The sequence below is a fragment of the Schistocerca nitens genome, chromosome 9, assembly GCF_023898315.1.
Source record: "Schistocerca nitens isolate TAMUIC-IGC-003100 chromosome 9, iqSchNite1.1, whole genome shotgun sequence".
In the NCBI taxonomy this organism is placed as follows: Eukaryota; Metazoa; Arthropoda; class Insecta; order Orthoptera; family Acrididae; genus Schistocerca; species Schistocerca nitens.
The window spans coordinates 17,598,782-17,622,069 of NC_064622.1; the positions used below are offsets into that span (position 1 = coordinate 17,598,782).

At 38.4% G+C, this 23,288-nt stretch overlaps 1 protein-coding gene across 1 annotated transcript in view; it reads left to right on the top strand.

Annotated features, from left to right (window-relative positions):
- Nucleotides 1-23,288, top strand: part of LOC126202990 (UDP-glucosyltransferase 2-like) — a 114,547-nt gene that overhangs the window by 42,826 nt on the left and 48,433 nt on the right. The window contains exon 3 of the mRNA XM_049937188.1: nucleotides 2,495-3,078. Within this exon, the coding sequence (XP_049793145.1) occupies nucleotides 2,495-3,078 (584 nt within the window). The remainder of the gene's footprint in view (nucleotides 1-2,494; nucleotides 3,079-23,288) is intronic.

The following is a 23,288-nucleotide window of genomic DNA, read 5'->3' on the forward strand; positions in this document are numbered from 1 at the left end:
CCGTCACAGCAATCCACTTCTTCCTGGTCTTGAATCACAGCAGCAACTAAATAAGCGTCAGTAAGGTTCTCCACACATGCCCCATCCGCTGCCAACCACTCATCTACGTCTCCTTCACTAGCTTCTTCACATCCAAGGATTGTCTGTACCATTTGTAGTAGATTTTCCTCTTCATTTTCAGCTAGGTTGTCCTGAAATTCAAGAGATGTCTACAGTTTCCTCCACAACTTTCTCAGAGTATTTTCTGAAATATTCAACCTGCCAATAAACAACATCCTTCACATTGGTCTTTTTTATTTTTTCCACTAAAGGAATGCTATCATCTTTGATCAGCATTCTTAAAAATTGTTTTCTGTAAATCAGTTTTAATGTTTGCAGTATTTCCTGGTCCATTGGCTGTAGAAGTGGTGTAACAAATGGTTCAAATGGCTCTGAGCACTATGGGACTCAACATCTTAGGTCATAAGTCCCCTAGAACTTAGAACTACTTAAACCTAACTAACCGAAGGACATCACACACACCCATGCCCGAGGCAGGATTCGAACCTGCGACCGTAGCAGTCCCGTGGTTCTGGACTGCAGCGCCAGAACCGCTAGACCACCGCGGCCGGCAGTGGTGTAACATTCCACGGCAAAAACTTCGCCACAGTTTCTCCATCACAGAATTCCTCAGTGCTGGAGTGAGATAGCGTGTTATCAATCAAAAGGATTGCACAAGGAGACAAATGATTTTCCTTAGAAAACCATCAAACAGAGGAAACAAACTGGCTGTGAAACCATCTTTGAACAGCTTACCATCCATCCATGCTTTTTTCCAGTTGTGATAATATACGGGCAGGGACTTCACGTTGTAGCTGTGGACCTAGCAGATTTGCCAATCAGCATTAAAGACAGCTTGTGATTACCAGCAGCGTTGCTGCACACTAATAAAGTCACACGATCTTTGCACATTTTAAAACCAGGAGCATGGTCTTCCGCTTTTGATGCCAGGCTTTTTGTTGGCAATGTCCTAAAATTAAGGCCAGTCTCGTCAGCATTATAAATTTGTTGGTGAGAATTATTTCCTTCTCTTATCATTTTTTCAAACTCATCCAAGTATTCCTTTGCTGCATCACGGTCAGAAGAAAGCTTCTCTCCAGTAATTGTTAGCTGGCGGATTCCATGACTTTTTTGAATGTGTCCAACCAACCTGTACTCGCACTAAAAGATTCATCACCATTCATTAACTTGTTCAGGTAAACAGTCTTTTCCTGAACCAGTGCTACACTCAAAGGAGTTCCTCTTTCTCTTTCCTGCATAAACCAAAGGAAAAAAGCTTCATCCACTTTATCATACTGGGACTGTGTCAAAATTCTGCTGAATTTCAAGTGTTTTTCCCAAAGACGTTGCACAGGACTGTTCAAGCTTCACTCAGTTCTTCTTCCAATCACAAATAGTTGCTTTACCAAAACCCAGTTCCATTGCCAGTTTAGATAAATTTTCACCATTGTCCATCCACGTCAAAACATTCAGTTTTTCTTTGAGAATTAATGTTGTATGTTTCCGTTTACTCATGACGAAAATACCTACACCACTACACCTGAACGAATACAATACAACTGTTATGCATGCCAGCAATCAATAACTAACATAACCAATGCTTTGGGAGCCAACTGGCAGTGCACTGACCTCAGACAAAACAAAGGTCTCAACAATGCACAACGACAAGGGCAGGGAGTGAGAGTGAGCCATTGTTCCCACACTTGTTCCCATTTATTACCATGGTGTACCTACTTATCTGCTTGGTATACTTCATTCTAGAAACTTGTCACCATAATTCCAGCTAATCCAAACAAATCAGTAATCTGAACAAGGTCCGCTTCCAATTAGTTCAGATTAGCGGGACTCTACTGTAGTTGTAATAATATTTTGATAGATTTGGGCATACACTACATACAAACAATGCAGAAAACTAGTTTCAAATAAAAAAAATTATGAAGAAAGTTAATTGCTAATAGAAGAGCAATAATAACAGGTGGAAGAGTTCCAGCGTGCTCTATTACACAGTCAGCAGACTTCAGTACACTACCTGCTTATGCTTCCAGTGAGTGAAACAAACAGATTTTAAAGGATCTTGCATTCAGGAACTGATGAAGTGTAGGGCATACAGCATGTTGGATGTTTCAATAACTGGAAATGTGGTTAACATATTCTTACCCTCTTCACACACAATATTGTGAGTCCGCCATTCAGAATTAAGTATAGATATATTTTAAAGTAGGCAGGTTTTAAAATTTGCAATACATAAATACTTCAGTGTTGTTTTCTAAACTGAAGACCCACCCCACTTACTATATTAACCAGGAATAACCTGTATGAACATCCATGTGGGTAGTGTAGACAGTATTGTTTAATTTTTGGCTTATTTTACACATATGTTCATCAAAATGCAATGTATGTCTTATACAGGACTACAATTAATTAAAGATGGAATTTTGCTTTTTTTCTGTTACAGGAGTAAATTTCTTGGATTTTGGCAAGCTTTCACACCAACAGCAGTTCCTTCTCATGTTCAAGATAGGAGAGCAATTTTGTCAAGATTTAATGGAAGACGAAGGTGTGCAAAGCCTTATTAATTCACAAGATGAGAAGTTTGAGCTCCTGATAATTGAAGCTTTTTTCCATGACTGTCTACTTGCTTTTGCACACAAGTTCAAAACTCCCATTGTTGGAGCATGTGCTACTGGAGCCGGTGCTACATGGACACATGCCATGGTGGGGAACCCCTACCCTCTGTCCTACCTCCCTGAGATAGGGGTTGCCTACACAACCAATATGAACCTGTTCCAGCGGACATACAACATTTTTTCTGCTCTCACGTTCAACGCCTATCGCCATTACTTTTACCTTCCAGCTCTGGACCAAATGGTCCAGAAGTACTTCAAGGATCCCAGTATACCTCCTTTGGCAAAACTGGAGAGCAATACTTCTCTCATGCTACTTAACACTCATTTCAGCTTCGACTACTCCAGGCCCTTAGTACCAAATATTATAGAAATAGCAGGCATGCACATTAAGACACCAAAAAAACTTCCAGAGGTAAGTTATATTTTCTATACATCATTAATATAAAAACTTTAAACACAAGAAATATCTTGCTCCTGTTACTGTACTTAGTTTATTGCTTAAAGAAGCTATGTATCTTCTTTTTCCTTAGATTGTAGTTTCCAGAAATGTCAAAAACTGCAAAGAATTTTGGAGTGATAAACATTATGCAGTATTTAAACATTTAAGATTTAGGTTTATCATTGAATCCTTTGTATGGAAAAGTAAGATACATTATGTGACAATAAATGGGAATGACTTAAGAGAACCACAAGAAAAAAGTAAACAGTCAGTATATCTAAGAGGCATCATTATCTACTTATGGGTGTACAAATGTTTATTCTGCTATTGTAGTTTTGCCATTAGTCCACTATCAAGCATTTACAAACACAGACTTTACTTATCAGCAAAATACAATGGGAAGACAACAACAGTAAGAACACCAAACTTGGGAATCTGCCAACATGCATGTACTTACAGATTTTGAACTAAAAATTTAATGTATACCAGAGAGATGGAAAGATGCATTAGCAAGTTATAACACATTCCCAAAATGCACCTTAAAGAAGTATTCATATTTGTATTAGATAATCTAATGAGTACTACTTTTTGCTCTTGTAACTTGATGGCTAAAACAACTGGCTGTCATTAGTATTTCTTTTCAGCAAGGAAATCTTATTTTTATAAAGAGCTGCTACTTGTTCTTCATCCTCTTATATTTTCATTTGTTTCTTCAAGATTTTCATCATGCCAACTTACATCAGTTCACTAATATTTATGATCAATGCTTCAGTTTAATTCAGCATAATATTCTGCTATATTTCTAATATAATTTACTTGAAACTCTACCCTTAATTTTAATGGCTGCCTTGTTCTATTTGAGATTTACTTCTCTTTTTTTTTCATACAAGGAAATTTTGTACTGTCGGACAACGTATCAGCATTAAACAATTTCTCCTTTTGCCTATGGGTACTCCTGTACATCATAGTAGAAAGTACTAGAGACACACTTTTCAATTATATACAGTTTATTAACAGCATCTTTACACAAAGCTCATGGAAAATAACAACAACAACATACGAAACATGGCTAAAAGGAAAAGCAAGTTAAAGAAGTTCATCCTCACAGAGGTGGAGGTCGACTCGTGCCAAGTTGACTGCCACCACAGAGCCCCCTGCCCCCATAGTGCAGAGCACGGTGGAGGTCATTAGACGGAGGAGCTCCTGATGTGCTGAGAGACAGTGTCACCAGCCGTGTCGCAGCTGTCATGAGGGGAAGGTGGAGCTGAAGTTGTTTTACAAGACAGGAGGAGAAGAGGAAAGCACATAATCTTGGTGACAAAAAGGGGAGTGGAGGGGACAACATGCACAGGTTAAGGCTGTGCTGGCTCTGAGCACTATGGAAATTAACATCTGAGGTCATCAGTCCCCTAGAACTTAGAACTACTTAAACCTAACTAACCTAAGGACATCACACACATCCATGCCCGAGGCAGGATTAAAACCTGCGACTGTAGCAGTCGCGTGGTTCCAGACTGAAGCGTCTAGAACTGCTCGGCCACCACGGCTGGCTTGCACAGGTTAAGGGAATATGAGGGATGGGAGAGGGGGAGTAGGTTGAGGACACACACAAAAGAAGGATCGTAATGGTATGCTGGCCTGCAGAATCAGTAATGTTGACCTCATTTAAAAAGGAGATAAAGGGTAATAGAACGTTTCAGAAGGATGATGTGGGGAGTGTTGGGGTCAATGAAGGAGCAAGGAGGGGTATGGAGAAGGAAGACAGTATCATTGCAGATCTCGATCAAAAGATCTTCGGAGGTGAACAACGAGATATTGATGGAGATTGTTGGGACATTCAGTGGTGCTGGTGAGAGATGAGTCATGAGAGTGAACACAGGATAATCACACGTTCTGTGCACAACTCTAGGAGATTCATTATAGCACTGGGAGGGACGGGATTGGAAGGGGAAGCAAGAATCGATGTGCATTGATCGAACAATGAGTTGCCATACTCATCTGGAGTAGATTCACTGGGTGGTGGATCATGAATTGTGTTGCTTCAATTGTGTAGGCTGATTTTAGCCTATGAAGGGATAAAGTTTGTGGCTTACTGTTGAGGAGAATAATGAAGCTGTTGTTAATGATAGTACCTTATGAGGGCCCAAATAAAGGAGCTGCAAAGCCGTTAAAATTGGTTCATCATTGAGCATAATACAGTCGCAGGAGGGGAGGTCACTGTGAATGAAATGCAGATGGGGAGAGGGCACATGAATGTTTGAGATGTGTGAGCGCACACGCTCATCTATTGTGCATAGAGTGGAGGGGGAAGAGGATGAGAGCCCTCAACATACTCTGTGGGAAGGACCAAAGATTCACTGTACAGTACCTTGGCTAAAGATGATTGAAGATCCTCTTTGAAGGTGGTGCATATGCCCAAGAGGACCCACGATAATGCTTCCACCCAGCCACTGGCACGACACACGAGTGCCACTTTCAGCATATTGCCAGCGTTCCACAAGTCTGTTACTTTGTGGATGGTAGGTAGTGTCACAGAACTTGGCAGCACCACATAGATTACAGAGCTTAGTGAATGTGAGTGATCTGAATTGCCGACCCTGATCTGTTGCGATAGATGGTGGGCAGCCGACATGGACCAGCCACGTGTGAATGAAACCACAGGCTGCTGAGCTGGCTCATATGTTGGTGAGAGGGACAGCACCCACCCACCAAGAGGAGGTGGACATGTTGACTGACACTGCCACACTGGCAGGGAGTGCACATGCACATGCAGGTGTGACAGTCACTTTTGATGTTCAGTAAAATAAAATGCTCAGTAAGTAGGCACATAGTGGCTTTGATACATGGTTTGGCCATGTTGTGAATGGCATTGAAAACTGTGAGTCGCAGTGTGGAAAGAACTATGGGATGCAGTGTCCCAGTAGACGTTTCACACAATACTGGAGTATCTGATGCAGGTAGGTGTCAGGATTCCACTATAGAGGACATATACAAGTCTTGTAACAAGTTCTGTACTTTGGGGTTTTGCTGCTGCAAGTGAGCCAGTCTGTCCACATCAAGTGGCAAAGTAATGGTATTAATTCTCAACATTTAGTCTGCGATGATATTGTCAGCATCTTTGATATAATGGACATCCATAGTGTACTGAGAAATGAGGTCCATATGTTGAACACAGAGTAGTCACTAGCATCTGTGTTAATAGAGATGCATGCATTTGTTACAGGCTGTGCAAGTATGACAGCATTGGAGAGCACAAACTTGAGATTTTTAAAAGCTTGTAACATAGCACCCAACCAGTTCATTCTATGTAATCTGGAAGTGTTCTAAACTGCTAAAGGATCCATGAAAGGGCCTTGAAGTGAGGCAGCATCAGATATAAGGCACTTGAAAATGTTTACCGTACCTAGAAACCTGCAAAGATCACAGTAGGCTTCAGGTAGCAGTAGGTCAGAGATGAAGTGACATGGTCGGAAGTTGGGCGAATGACCTCAGTGTTTACTTCATGACTGAGGAAGGTGATGCTAGTGTGGTGAGTTTTATTATTATTAATTTTGACACTATTGTCTGCAAGGACTTGTAACCTGTGTTCATCACTGGAAGAGGAAAAGATAAGGATGTCATCTACATATGCATAGCAGAATGACAGCGGTAAAAGTAGAGAATCAGTAAAGCACTATCAGGTTTGGGCGGCATTTTTCAGTCCTTAAGGCATGAAACCATGTTCCAATAGGCCGACTGGTGTAATGATGGGTGCTTATGGGATGTCATCAGCGTGCATTGGTATTTGATGCTAAGCCTTGCGACAATCTATGATCCTAAGCATATGCATGCCATGTGGCTGTTGTGCAAAGTCTTGGATGTGTGGAATAGGATAATTGTCAGTTGTGTGTGTGATCAGTTTGCAGTAGTCTCCACATAACCTGTAGGTACCGCCTGTTTTAGGGACCAGGTGGATAGGTGAAGACCAGGTACTAGAAGAGGGGTGGGCTATACCTGTGTCTAACAGTTCCTGCACAGTGGCTTGATTGGTGCAGTTTGTTATCTGTCAGGTGCCTTGTCTTGTAATGAATAGGAGGGCCTTCATTGGTCATTAACCTATGACAGGTTCCATGTGAAATAGCCATGAGGTGTGAAAGTGGGGGGGGGGGGGGGGGGCGGACGAACATCACACGCAACATTGATACGAGAAGAGTCACCAACCTATCAAGTCTGCTGAATGGCAGTGTGTGTGTCGTTGGTCAGATGTGTAGCATGTGGTGTCATGGCAGGAAGAGCATTGACCATGTGACTTGCATGTGTCAGGTCGTTGGAAGCATCCGCAACTACCTGATGGAGCATGTTGTTGCTCGCATGAAGGACATCTATGTCACAACATTGGAGTAAGAGCTCGAACGAGGGAGTTGGCAAGTTGAGCTATCAGAAGTATACACTCAGGTGATGGATGGACAAGTGTATCACAGTGAGACAAAGGGGCTGTAGCCAGCAGAATGAGGGAACATAGTATAAGTGTGCCAGAAGTGTGATGCAATAGCACAAATGACTGGTTGTCCAGCGAGAGGCCAAAGTGCTTAAGGAAGTCAATTCCGAGGACAGGACTCTCGACATCTGCCATGTGGATGGCCCATGGGAACTGCAGATTTGGAGTGAGCTGCAGCTGTAGCATGGCTGTGCCATAGGCCTTGTCTGAATTATTGGCCTCATGGACTGTACTAGGTGATGGCAGGATGCTTGATGGAGTGAGAGCATGCTGAATAACACTTGCTTCCACACCGGTGTCAATCAGGAAGCCTGTGTTGGTTGAAGTGTTAAGCAAATAGAAGCGTCTAGACATGAGGTGATTGTTGGATGGTTACTGACTTTGAAGGGCGGCACTCTGGGGAAGAAGGGCAGGATGTGGAGCCTACTGCAGCCCATGTGGTGAGTTTTTCATCACACACAGAGGGTGGCAGTTACAAGCAGCATCCCCAGAGTTTGTGTCGAACCAACATACACCATGAGATCAAAAGTATCTGGACACCTGGCTGAAAATGACTTACAAGTTCGTAGCTGGAATTCAATATGATGTTGGCCCACCCTTAGCCTTGATGACAGCTTCCACTCTTACAGGCATACATTCAGTCAGGTGCCATTCTTCACAGAGGGCTGCACTGGGGAGTGGTATCGATGTTGGTCAGTCAGGCCTGGCATGAAGTCAGTGTTCCAAAACATCCCAAAGGTGTTCTATATGATCCAGATCAGGACTCTGTGCAGGCCAATCCATTACAAGTATGTTATTGGCATGTAACCACTCTGCCACAGGCCGTGTATTATGGACAGGTGCTCAATCGTGTTGAAAGATTCAACCATCATTCCTGAATTGCTCTTGTAATGGATCTGGGAAATGTTATTTTTTTTACCTTATTTTTCGATACCGAAGTGTAAATGTTTTCTTATATTTTTGTCAGAATTTATTATAATTTGTCTTATTACATGTTAATTTACCTCTGTTTTTGAGAGTGAAAGCATATTGTTTACTATTAGGAAATGTATCGAAGAACAGCAAAGAGACTGATTACAAATGGAAACTTGTGGATTGTGTAAAGTATCTTTGACGTTAGAGTCGTCTTTGACTATAGTCAGTCGGCAGCTAACTGTTGGTGTGTGATGATGGAAGAACATTGTGAAGGTCGAAGTCCTAAATAATTTTGAATTATGTTACTATTATTTTTGTATTGACTATAAAGAAGAAACTGTATTTAAAACACCAAAATGAGAGAAACACTTTGAACCACGTCATTTCTGCAGCTGACAACGATGCATTGTGGAATCATACTTAGACAACTGAAGCCAAGACTTATATCGCCTTGCAAACATCTAATGGAAAAGGTACTGTCACGAAATATGGCAAATTTGAGTTAATTAAAAAATAGTGACCATATTTTCAACTTGTGTCTTTCCGGAAAGCCGTATTTCAACTGGGGGCTCAGTGCCGGGATATTGTGTTCACGAGATCTTCAACAGTGCTACGAGGAAGAAAATTTTTGTGTGTTAATACCAGTTTCTTCAGAATGTGTGCTACAGTGTTTGTGTTCATCGGGAAGTAAAAGTTTTGGAGAAGAAATGTTTCGGCAAAAAAATATAATTTTCGACAGAAGAAAATACTTCAAGAATTTTGGTCAACAATCACATGGATGGAAAACGTGGTTTTGCAACAGTAGAAGAGTGTTCCAGATAAGTCATGAAACCCTCGTATTTTGTTAAAACAATATTTTTAACTTGTTTTGTATTGTTGTGTATAAATGTTTGTTCTTCACAATGACTTACGAGATTTTCGAGAGTATTGTGCCTAAAGTAGAAAGTAGTAATTTAATAGACTTCGAACATCAGGACAGGTCAAATAAAATAGAAAAAACCGATCAATTTGATTTGAAAAGTTTTCTTGTAAATTTCACGCAAGAAATTAGACAATCAGTTGACGACAATAAGACTTACTGGGATGAAAAAATTGATAACATTTTGTTGCAAGTCCAAGCAGTCAATACCCAAGTGGGTGATCTTTCGAACAGAGTTGGCAGTGTTGAGGAAAAAATTGAATCTGTGGAAGCAAAAGTAAATGAAATTGATGCTAAATTGAGTGGTGAAATTAATACTGTAAAAAATGAGTTACTGGCAGATAGGGAAATAAATTTAATTGATTTTAATGAGATAAAAGGGGAAATTAAAAATTTGGATGAGAATACAAAAGTTTTAGTTAAAAATGTAGAACAAAAAACTGACAATCGTTTGGTTATTCTAGAAGAAAAAGTAGAATGCAATGATTTAGAAAACAAAAAATCTGTCAAAGAACTTAGCGAAAAAATTGAAAGTTTTGACATTGAATTTCAAAGCAAGAATTACAATGTCAACACATGTAATCTTGTATCTAATATTCCAGTGAAGCACTTTTCGGCAGATGGACCCTTACATCCCGTTGATTTTATGCAGTATTGTAAGGATTGTTTTTTACCTCACTCACCAGATGAAATAAAAATTAAATTTGTGAAAAAATTCTTGGAAGGGGAAGCTTTGACTTGGGCAAACCAGATTGTAACTTTGGGGATGACCTTTTTAGAATTTGAATCAAAATTTCTGGAAAAATTTTGGGATGATCTTAAACAAACTAGAATCAAAAGTGAATTTTTGAATGGGCGAAACTATAGAGAATCAGATGGGAACATGAAACAATTTTGCAAATGTGAACTTCAAAAACTTATTCATTTAACAAAACCTTTGGATGACTTGATCAAAATTGATACCTTAAAGAGAAGATTGCCATCAACAATGCAGTTGAGTTTAGTTCATTGTCCTGATAGTAATGTAGAGCAGTTTCTCAATTATATTGATAAGTTGGATAGGGTAACAACAAGAACACACAGTGGGATTACTCAGATAGGTGATGGTCAAAATTGGGGAAATGACAACTTTCAAAAAAGGGAACAAAACAATTATCATGGTGTCAGTCAAAATTCAGGGAGATATAGCAATTTTGAAAAGAAGGACCATAATTTTTATCCAAAACAAGAACAACATTTTCGCGTTAATAATCAACAAAATAGAGAACACTTTAGTGATCAAAATCACAGAAATTTTGTTAGAGATCAGTACAATAGAAATTACCAACAATCAGGTAATGTTTGGCATAGGAATGGGAATAGAAATGTTGATCAGAGACATTGGCAGAACCATAATCAGCAATTCAAACAGGAACCGGAAATAAAAAACGAGTAGACGCCCCCTTGAAGGTCCGCAAGGTTGAGGCAGAAGGTGAGCATGATGAAAGGACCAATGGATGTGACTATCATAAACCCAAATATGACAGTTCCAAACCTAAGCTATCACATGAGGTCATTAGTTGTTACTTATTGAAGAAATTTCAAGAGGAAAATAATGATGATAAAGATAACATTTTGAATACACAAGAAAATACAGTAGAAAAAAGCAATTGTGATTCATTTAATTTAACAGAGTTTTACACTTGGGTAGAAAAGAACAACACTTTGCCAGATGATGTAATTTGTAGTAGTTCAGAGATGTGTGTGAATGAAAGAGAGAATGTATGCTGTGAGAATGAAAATGTTGGTGAAAGGGATCTGGTAACTTTAGAAAGGGGAAATAATATTTTGGGGGATAATTTGAATGTGTATGACCTGAATATGTGTAATGATAATGATGTTGTTGATATAGTTGATAATGATGGTAATGGTATTGATGATGATGTTGAGGAAAGGTGTTTCATTAGTTTAAATAGGGAGTTGGGTATACACATGGTTGAAAATGGATTAAATAGTGAGAATATTATAGAAATTCCCAGGGATGTTACCAGGATGAATAAAGCTCGCAAGCTGGGTGTATGTAAAAGTGTGAATTTAGATGTTGCTGGTAAAGAATCTGACTACACAAACAACGATGACACATGTATAACTTCTTACCTAAGTGAAACTTTTACAGATACTAATGATACACACACATTTCTTATGAATATATGGCTGAACAGTGAAACTATTTCTTTTGACAAGAACTTTAGAAAGATGTTTATTAATGTATGTGAAACTGTATGTCCTGAGTGGTGGAAAAAGATGAGATATGTTATTTTTGAAAAGCTGAAGGAAAAGTACTTCAATAGTATACAATGTGATTTGGATGAAAATTCTTGGCTATTTGAGATAATAGAGAGTAATACTGACAATTTTGTATCTTGTGCAAATTTTATAACTGTGACAAATAATACATATAATGATATACCATATGATTCTGATAAGTATAGGTTTGGGGAAATTGAAAGTGATTTATTACATGAGGAGACAGGTTCTGAGAAAAGTGATCAATTTTGCAGTCCTTATATAAAAGTTCAAATTGGGTCATGGATTGGTAAATGTTTAATTGATACAGGAAGTGAGATCTCGGGAATATCTGAAAGGTTAAGCAAGAAATTGAAAGTGGGGAAAGATTATGTTGAAATGCCAGTTGTTGGGGTAAAGATAAAAGGTGCTACTGGGAAGAGCAGTAAATTGGTAAAAAGCCAGGCTTTAGTGACATTTTTAATTGAAGGCAAGTTGTTCACACATGGATGTTTTGTAATGCAGGAATTTAATGAGGATTTTCTTTTGGGTATGAATTGGATTGTAAAAGTAAATACAGCATTTGATTGGGTTGGAAGAAAACTTTTGATAGAAACTAGTGAAAGGGAATACATTCAGACAAATTTTGTGAACACACTTGGTGATCAGAGTAATGGAAATTTTGACAGTATCAATTTACTAAAAGAAAATAGATTGGAGAATATTGAAACTCATAGATTTGATACTGATGAAGTTGAATTTGGGAATTTAGTAAATTTGAAAATTTCAGAAACACAAAATTTATCTGGGGAACAAAAACAACAGTTAGAAAATCTGCTGTGGGAATACAGTGATGTTTTCAGTGACATACCTGGTAGGGTAAAGGGTTATCAGTGTGAGCTTCAGGTAAAACCTCATGAACCATTTTTCATAAAACCATACAGTATTGCAATATCAAAAAGACCTGCTGTTGAGAAAGAGCTGAAAAAAATGGAAGGATGTAATATAATAGAAAGGAGTATCAGTGCATATAATAATCCTCTAGTTGTAGTTTCGAAAAAAGATGGTGGAGTAAGATTGGTTTTGGACTCTAGACACTTAAACAAAATTTTGTTCAGACAGACAGACCATCCTGAAAATATTGATGAGTTACTCTATAAATTTACAGATATAAAATATATGTCAAGTTTGGATCTAACTTCGGGTTTTCATCAGGTACCACTTTCGGTTAATTCTAGAAAATATACTGCTTTCTTGTACAATGGTAAGAGTTACCAATATTGTGTTGTACCATTTGGGTTAAATTCTTCTGTTTCCGAATTTATAAGAGCTTTGGATCATGTACTGGGGCAAGAACTTGCGTCTAAACTGATAATTTATGTAGATGACATTTTGGTTACAGGGCAAAATTGGGAGGAACATTTTTCGATTTTGAAGTCAGTTTGTGAAAAACTTAGAAAAGGGGGGATGACATTGAAATTAGAGAAATGTAAGTTTGCAGTTTCTGAATTAAAATTTTTGGGTCATGTTGTCACAGACAAGGGAATTTTGGCAGATCCAGAAAAAATTAAAGCAATTTCAGAAATTCCTATTCCTAAGACTAAAAAACAATTAAAGTCGTTCTTTGGGTTATGCGGTTATTACCGAAAACATATAAGTGATCAGAGTCTGAATGCACCATGTTTAAGTCAGTTACTTAAGAAAAGCACTGTTTGGGTTTGGGATAAAAGTTGTCAGGAAGAGTTTGATAAAATTAAGCAAGAGTTGAGGAAGCAACACTTATTACACAGACCTGATTTTAATTTACCATTTTGTTTGAACACTGATAGCAGTAATTATGGGCTTGGAGCAGAGTTATTTCAAGAAAGAGTAGAGAATGGAGTTAAGATACATTGTACCATAGCATTTGCAAGCAGAATGTTGCTCAAGCATGAGAAAAATTATACAGTCACAGAGAAGGAACTTTCGGCAATTCATTGGGCTTTTACAAAATTTAGAATTTACCTTATTGGACATAAAACCATAGTATTTTCGGATCATAAAGCTTTGAGTTACTTACAAGAGTGCAAATTATACCACAGTAGATTGACCAGATGGGCAATATTTCTGCAACAGTTTGACTTCGAAATCAAACACATTAAAGGTTCTGAGAATGTAGTAGCTGATTCACTTTCAAGGTTACCAATTGGGGGAGAAAAGGAGATTTTTGAACAAGAGGAGGAAAAGCAATTTAAAATTAGATACTTAAAAGGGGTGGAAAATGAGAAAACAATTAGAGCTATGTGTAACAAAATTAGAAAAAATCAAAATTTGGATCAGAGTTGGAAATTAATCAAAGAATGTTTAGGCAAGAAGGGGTATGAGAAACTTGATAAATTTTACAAATTACATAAGGGGATTTTATTTCGGAGAACAGATGTAGATTCTGATAATTGGAAACTGTGTTGGCCAGAGGCAGATGCTGATAAGCTGATCATTTACATACATGAAAGTTTTGGTCATTGTGGGATACAGAAGTGCATTCAAAAGATACAAGAAAATGTTTATTTTTACAATATTGGAAAGAAGGTAAGAAAAGAATTGGCAACCTGTGACAAATGTCAGAGAGTTAAAGTGAGCAATCAAAGATGTGGTGGAGAGATGCAAAACATTATTCCGGAAAAACCTTTAGATCTTATCGCAGTGGACTTATATGGAATGTTACCAAAGAGTAAAGGTGGTCACTGTTACATATTTGTTATGGTAGATGTATTTTCAAAATTAATTAAACTATATCCAGTGAAAAAAGCTACTAGTCATGAAATTATAATAAAAATTGAAAGAGATTATTTTGCACAGGTGGGTAAACCAAAAGCTATATTATCAGATAATGGTTCACAGTTTACTTCAAAAATTTGGAAACAGTTTATTGAAAGATCAAAATTGAAGCATATACTTATATCTGTTTATTCTCCGTCCACCAATCCTGCAGAAAGATATATGAGGGAAATTGGGAGACTTTGTAGAACCTACTGTAGCCATAAACATCCAACTTGGTTTGAGCACATTCGAAATTTTGAAGATATTATGAATAGCCTACAACATAGTTCCACAGGATTTTCACCGTATGAGATTATGTTTAATATTAGACCTCCAAATCTTATATCAGAACTTATTGAATTTCCTATATGTACACCTTTAACTATGCAAGAGAGAGAAGATATTGTCAGGGAAACTATGAGGAAACAAGGGGAAAAGAGGAATAAAAGACATAACAATAGGGTAAGATTAACCACTTTTAAAATTGGGGATCTTGTTCTGGTCAAATCTCATGAAAAATCAAAAATGTTAACTTCAGAAATTAAAAAATTCTTTGATATCTATATTGGGCCTTTTGAAGTCATAGAAAATCCACACCCTAATGCTTATCGTTTGGTGTATCCTAAGTCAAAGAAATTATTTGGTCTCAGGAATGTTGTCTCTTTAAAACTGTATAAACAGAAATCATAATTTCAAAAAATTTAAATAATCTATTATCATCAAAAACAAAAGTCCTCCACTGGAATATGCTTGTTAGGTCAAACTACCTGTACAACCAAGTATGTATATTTGCATGTATAAATTAATAATTTGAAGTCACATGTTAATTGAAACTGATGAAAAAACACTGATGTAACAAAGAATGAGAGAAAGATTTATTTTTACTATTTTTACAAAAAAAAGTCTCCCTAGTGAGCATTTCTGAATTTTTTCTAATTTTTGGAAGCTAAGTCTTCCCTGTGGGTGAAGGCATGCATGTGAGGACATGCATGCAAAGGTATAAGTTTCAAAACCAATTTTAGATAAAGCCTCATGATATATGAGCAGTTTATTGTTGTTTATACTGATGCTGTGGGGAGCAAAAGTACTCTTCATAAGAATGTGACTTGTAGTAATATTGTAGTAGAGAGGAAAGTGTACATAAATAATTGCAAAAAAAAAAAAAAATTAGATAATACTGATGTATCTTTAGCTGTACTAAAAGAAGAAAATCATAAGAAAAAAAAATACAAACAAAAAAAAAAATGAGTAAAAAAAGAAAATCATAAGCAAAAAAAATAAACAAAAACAAAAAAAACCGTGACTAATAAAAAAAAATATAAAAAAATAAAAAAAATCAGAAGTTAAAAAAAAATATATGTATGAAAAAATTAAATTAAATCTTATTCTAGCAAAGGAGTTTTACCTTTCTATTATTTTTAATCTGTATGCTGTATGTTAGAATATTTCTCATGTATGTTTTATACCATATATATTTGTCATGTCAAATAATTTCTTTACTTGAATTTTTGTGTATGGGATTGATGGGGAAGTATCATTGCAACAACAGCCAGTAACAAGTCCACAGATTCAAAGAATCCAAATTTAGAAGAGGTTATCAGACTGCATCATTAGTGTACTAATTGTGTAATACAGATCCATTACTGAGAGTGGTCGGGATTTTGTTGTATATTTCCATAACAACAAAAGCCCTGGGGAGCAGTTGTAATGGATCTGGGAAATGTTATTTTTTTTTACCTTATTTTTCGATACCGAAGTGTAAATGTTTTCTTATATTTTTGTCAGAATTTATTATAATTTGTCTTATTACATGTTAATTTACCTCTGTTTTTGAGAGTGAAAGCATATTGTTTACTATTAGGAAATGTATCGAAGAACAGCAAAGAGACTGATTACAAATGGAAACTTGTGGATTGTGTAAAGTATCTTTGACGTTAGAGTCGTCTTTGACTATAGTCAGTCGGCAGCTAACTGTTGGTGTGTGATGATGGAAGAACATTGTGAAGGTCGAAGTCCTAAATAATTTTGAATTATGTTACTATTATTTTTGTATTGACTATAAAGAAGAAACTGTATTTAAAACACCAAAATGAGAGAAACACTTTGAACCACGTCATTTCTGCAGCTGACAACGATGCATTGTGGAATCATACTTAGACAACTGAAGCCAAGACTTATATCGCCTTGCAAACATCCAATGGAAAAGGTACTGTCACGAAATATGGCAAATTTGAGTTAATTAAAAAATAGTGACCATATTTTCAACTTGTGTCTTTCCGGAAAAGCCGTATTTCACTCTTCAACAGTGGGAAGCAAGAAGGTGCTTAAAACATCAGTGTAGGCCTGTGCTGTGATAGTGACATGCAAAACAACAAGGGGTGCAAGCCCCCTTCATGAAAAACACCACCACACCATAATACCACCACCTCCAAATTTTACTATTGGCGCTACACACGCTGGCAGATGACATTCACTGGGCCATCAGATCGCCACATTATGTACCGTGATTTGTCATTCCACACAACATTTTTCCGTGGTTCAATTGTCCAATGTTTATGCTCCTTTCACCAAGCGAGGTGTCATTTGGCATTTACCAGTGTGATGTGTGGCTTATGAGCAGCAGCTAGACCATGAAATCCAAGTTTTATCACCTCCCACCTAACTATCATAGTACTTGCAGTGGATCCTGATGCAGTTTGGAATTCCTGTGTGATGGTCTGGATAGATGTCTGCCTATTACACCTTACAAACCTCTTCAAATTTCGCTAGTCTCTGTCAGTCAACAGACGAGGTCGACCTGCATGCTTTTGTGCTGTACATGTCCCTTCATGCTTCCAATTCACTATTGCATCAGAAAAAGTGGACCTAGGGATGTTTAGGAGTGTGGAAATCTCATGTACAGACGTATGACAGAAATGACACCCAATCACCTGACCACGTTCGAAGTCTGTGAGTTCTGCAGAGTGCCCCATTCTGCTCTCTCACGATTTTTAATGACTACTGAGGTCGCTGATATGGAGTACTTGGCAGTAGATGGCAGCACAATGCACCTGATATGAAAATCGTATGTTTTTGGGGGTGTCTGGATACTTTTGACCACATAGTGTAGCAAGTAGGACATGAACTACCAACACCTGTCTTTGCTCTGCACAGGGAACTGTTGAGAGTAGAAGGTGAGGAGTGGGGAGGGGGATAGGGGAGGGAGTGCAAGTAGTGTGGCGGGTCTGCCGCTGACTGGCTGCACTGCTTCATTGCTTGATGTGTAAGATCTTGCATAACTTACTCTGGGTGGCAAGGATGAGGGATAGCCCTATCTGTATCAGGACTGCCAATGCAGGAAGCAGAATCAGGTCTTGTAGAAGTGACAAGCTCATGGTGTCACATGACTTGAAACACTTGATCTGCATGTCAGAGTCTGTGTTCCAGTTGTTCTGTAGACAAACATAAGAGCTGTAGCTGTAACTGTAGCCTCACAAGGAAGCTTGGCGTTACAAATGGCCCACAAGGCACCCTCTGGCGAGATGTTAGGACCAACATGGCATGCAGGTGACCCCCGAGGTGTGAGGGCATCTTGTCACCAGTTTGTTGCACATGAATTACGTGATGAAGCATCTATCGGTGATCGAGAAAGGTGCTCGACAATGATCTGTCTTGTGTTGAGGTATCTGGGGGGAGGAGGCAGGGTTAGGACGATATAACTGATAAGTGGTGCTGCTAACGCACTGAGTCCACCAGGGTGAACCACGTGAGAGGGCTGCCTTGTCGAGGGGAGGCAGCTTAGAGAAGTGGCCAGGAGGGAAGGGTGGCCTAAGCCAGCACAAAACCTGGTACTAGATGATGGCGGTACTCTCATCACAGCAATGGTGGAAAGCGACAGTGGTACGGTACCCGACGTAACAGTCATAGTGGGGGGAGCACTTTACAGTGTCACATACGGTGGCAGATGTGGTAGGCGTGGATGACGCTGGTGCAAATGCTGCTGACACGGATGACACGACCGGTGCAATATGAACAGCTGTGGCCATTACATCGTGGAAGAGTCTAGAATGCTCCATCTGAGTGGACAGGGCGGCAGTGCCCAAAGGCTGAAAAAGAGACACAATTTGGAGGTGTTGATACTCACCTTTTGCTCAGTCTGCTGCGGGTCCTGGATCCTGTTTAATCATCATTTGTTCAAACTGGGCATTCGTTGTGCTATAACTTGAAATGGCAAAGATGGCTGCTGTCGATTAGGGGGGGGACCCAATCAGGAGACGTGAAGGCAGCATGGAAAGCAACGTTTGACATACTTGAGGTGACACTCTGTATTGCACTCAATTATAGAGGTTGGCACACAGCGTCCAATGTATAATATGGTGATGACACCCTGATCGTGGAAAACATTGTTGACAACAAACTGCAATAATCACCGAGGAAAGTCAACACAACATAAAAATGCACAATAATGGAGTCATCACTAGGTACTCCAGTACTACATTGTAGTAGAAAGGACTAGAGACACATTTTTCAATAATATACACTTTATTAACAGTGTCTTCACAGAAATCTTGTGGCAGATAATAACATTGGCGTACAAAATATAACTAAAAAAAGCATGCAAGGATGAACAAGTCAAAGAAGTTCTTTCTCACAGATGTGGTGGTTGACGCATGCTGAGCCAACAGCTGCCACAAGATTTATGATGAATATTTCAGTTTAATTTAGCATAATACTCTGCCATGTTTCTAATATGATTTTCTTGAAACGCCATCCTTAATTTTAATTGTGGCCTTGTTCTATTTGAGATTTTCTTATCATTTTTCTTTTTGGTACAAGCACATTTTGTATTGTTTAACTGCCTGTGTTAAACAATTTCTCCTCTTGTCTACTCTGTATAATCTTGTTGCTTAATATGATCTAATACACAATCCCTTATTTTTAAATAAATTCTTATCATTGTGGAATTATTGAGGAAATTGCAGATAAAATGGCAATACTCATCACAAAATATTTTACATGGATATCATGCCAGTTGCACCAACATACATTCTGATGAGGAGGGAGAAAAGAGCTCTGCAAAGAGGCACAGAAACTGCTAAGTAATGACAAATCTCACTACATGACAATAATGAGGCTCTTAAATGCAAAAGTAAGAGAAAAACTAGATGATGTTTCTTCAGTAGGCAACTGGGTATTATAGCAGAAATGATAGGGGTCAAGTAGAAACAGAACTTCCTGAGGACAACAAGTATGTCCTTAAGACAAACTGTCCAAAGAAAATTCATATAAACTGGACTTTATAAGGACAAAAATGTAATTAAAAATGAACTGACCAAGTAAGGTGGTATTTCATGTCTACAACCATAGACATAATTGCAATAATGTCATTGTTTAATTAAAACAAAGCACTTAATGTTTCAAAAAGAGGGTTATATACAGAATAATGGTTAAATTTACTTATCTGTTGTGACATGGCCATTGTCTTGGGGTTTTCAAAACTGCAGGAGCGAAATGCTGTCTTACAGCACTAGTTGTCACGTATTTTCCATTTTCATAATCACGTTCACATCAATTACTGCTTTTTTTTTCAACATTGACCAGATCTGACAACAACGGACTAGCAAACAACTGACTGTCTGCTACCTACTTCCTTGGTCTAGCACCAGCCTTTATATCAAAGTTAAACAATATACAGAATTAACAGCATCATTAGAATATGATTCTTCAGTTTCTCCCAGTGTATTTGTTGCTTGAACAGTATTTGTTGCTTGCCCGTTAGACACTATGAACCGGCAGTATACCCGTGGACTGTTCGAGCATCATTAGAATACATAATTTTACAAAATTATACTTAGAAATTATATATGCACTACAACTTGACTGTGTCAGTAGGTTTACAATAAAAAAAGTAAGGATTTGACATTATTTGTTCCCCTGTACAATGTCTGTTTTATACAGAATTTTGTAAAATGTGAATTGTAAACAATTAATTTTTAAATATGTAAATTTCTAATAAATTTCTCAGTTACTGTGATTATTAACGTTTATGTATGTCCAAAGTGTTGCGATTACACAACACAAATAAGAACATGCATGAAGTACTAAATATTTTATTGCAAAAAGAGGTCTGATATTCCATACAAGTCCACAGTACAAAAGCTAGTCCTAGACAAAGATACAAAACTGATTCATCCTGAGAGCAGTGTTAAAGCTACTATGAGTTCTTAGAATCGTGAAATGAGAGAGAGGCTGCTCCACTCCCAGGTTATATGAACTAAAATCAAATGTGACTATATGGTTTCAAGACCTTTTCAAGTCTGAGACATCTGTGATATATATATGTGTGTGTGTGTGTGGATGGATATGTGTGTGTGTGCGAGTGTATACCCGTCCTTTTCTCCCCCTAAGGTAAGTCTTTCCGCTCCCGGGATTGGAATGACTCCTTACCCTCTCCCTTAAAACCCACTTCCTTTCGTCTTTCCCTCTCCTTCCCTCTTTCCTGATGAGGCAACAGTTTGTTGCGAAAGCTTGAATTTTGTGTGTATGTTTGTGTTTGTTTGTGTGTCTATCGACGTGCCAGCGCTTTCGTTTGGTAAGTCACATCATCTTATGAACCATGGACCTTGTCGTTGGTGGGGAGGCTTGCGTGCCTCAGCGATACAGATGGCCGTACCGTAGGTGCAACCACAACGGAGGGGTATCTGTTGAGAGGCCAGACAAACATGTGGTTCCTGAAGAGGGGCAGCAGCCTTTTCAGTAGTTGCAGGGGCAACAGTCTGGATGATTGACTGATCTGGCCTTGTAACATTAACCAAAACAGCCTTGCTGTGCTGGTACTGCAAACGGCTGAAAGCAAGGGGAAACTACAGTCGTAATTTTTCCCGAGGACATGCAGCTTTACTGTATGATTAAATGATGATGGCGTCCTCTTGGGTAAAATATTCCGGAGGTAAAATAGTCCCCCATTCGGAATTCCGGGCGGGGACTACTCAAGAGGACGTCGTTATCAGGAGAAAGAAAACTGGCATTCTACGGATCAGAGCGTGGAATGTCAGATCCCTTAATCGGGCAGGTAGGTTAGAAAATTTAAAAAGGGAAATGGATAGGTTAAAGTTAGATATAGTGGGAATTAGTGAAGTTTGGTGGCAGGAGGAACAAGAATTTTGGTCAGGTGATTACAGGGTTATAAATACAAAATCAAATAGGGGTAATGCAGGAGTAGGTTTAATAATGAATAAAAAAATAGGAGTGCGGGTTAGCTACTACAAACAGCATAGTGAACGCATTATTGTGGCCAAGATAGACACAAAGCCCACGCCTACTACAGTAGTACAAGTTTATATGCCAACTAGCTCTGCAGATGATGAAGAAATTGATGAAATGTATGATGAGATAAAAGAAATTATTCAGGTAGTGAAGGGAGACGAAAATTTAATAGTCATGGGTGACTGGAATTCGTCAGTAGGAAAAGGGAGAGAAGGAAACATAGTAGGTGAATATGGATTTGGGGGAAGAAATGAAAGAGGAAGCCGCCTTGTAGAATTTTGCACAGAGCATAACTTAATCATAGCTAACACTTGGTTCAAGAATCATAAAAGAAGGTTGTATACCTGCAGGAATCCTGGAGATACTAATAGGTATCAGATAGATTATATAATGGTAAGACAGAGATTTAGGAACCAGGTTTTAAATTGTAAGACATTTCCAGGGGCAGATGTGGATTCTGACCACAATCTATTGGTTATGAACTGCAGATTGAAACTGAAGAAACTGCAAAAAGTTGGGAATTTAAGGAGATGGGACCTGGATAAACTGAAAGAACCAGAGGTTGTAGAGAGTTTCAGGGAGAGCATAAGGGAACAATTGACAGGAATTGGGGAAAGAAATACAGTAGAAGAAGAATGGGTAGCTCTGAGGGATGAAGTAGTGAAGGTAGCAGAGGATCAAGTAGTTAAAAGATGAGGGCTAATAGAAATCCTTGGGTAACAGAAGAAATATTGAATTTAATTGATGAAAGGAGAAAATATAAAAATGCAGTAAATGAAGCAGGCAAAAAGGAATACAAACGTCTCAAAAATGAGATCGACAGGAAGTGCAAAATGGCTAAGCAGGGATGGCTAGAGGACAAATGTAAGGATGTAGAGGCTTGTCTCACTAGGGGTAAGATAGATACTGCCTACAGGAAAATTAAAGAGACCTTCGGAGAGAAGAGAACCACTTGTATGAATATCAAGAGCTCAGATGGCAACCCAGTTCTAAGCAAAGAAGGGAAGGCAGAAAGGTGGAAGGAGTATATAGAGGGTTTATACAAGGGCGATGTACTTGAGGACAATATTATGGAAATGGAAGAGGATGTAGATGAAGATGAAATGGGAGATAAGATACTGCGTGAAGAGTTTGACAGAGCACTGAAAGACCTGAGTCGAAACAAGGCCCCGGCAGTAGACAACATTCCATTAGAACTACTGATGGCCCTGGGAGAGCCAGTCATGACAAAACTCTACCATCTGGTGAGCAAGATGTATGAGACAGGCGAAATACCCAGACTTCAAGAAGAATATAATAATTCCAATCCCAAAGAAAGCAGGTGTTGACAGATGTGAAAATTACGAACTATCAGTTTAATAAGTCACAGCTGCAAAATACTACGCGAATTCTTTACAGACGAATGGAAAAACTGGTAGAAGCGGACCTCGGGGAAGATCAGTTTGGATTCCGTAGAAATGTTGGAACACGTGAGGCAATACTAACCTTACGACTTATCTTAGAAGAAAGATTAAGAAAAGGCAAACCTACGTTTCTAGCATTTGTAGACTTAGAGAAAGCTTT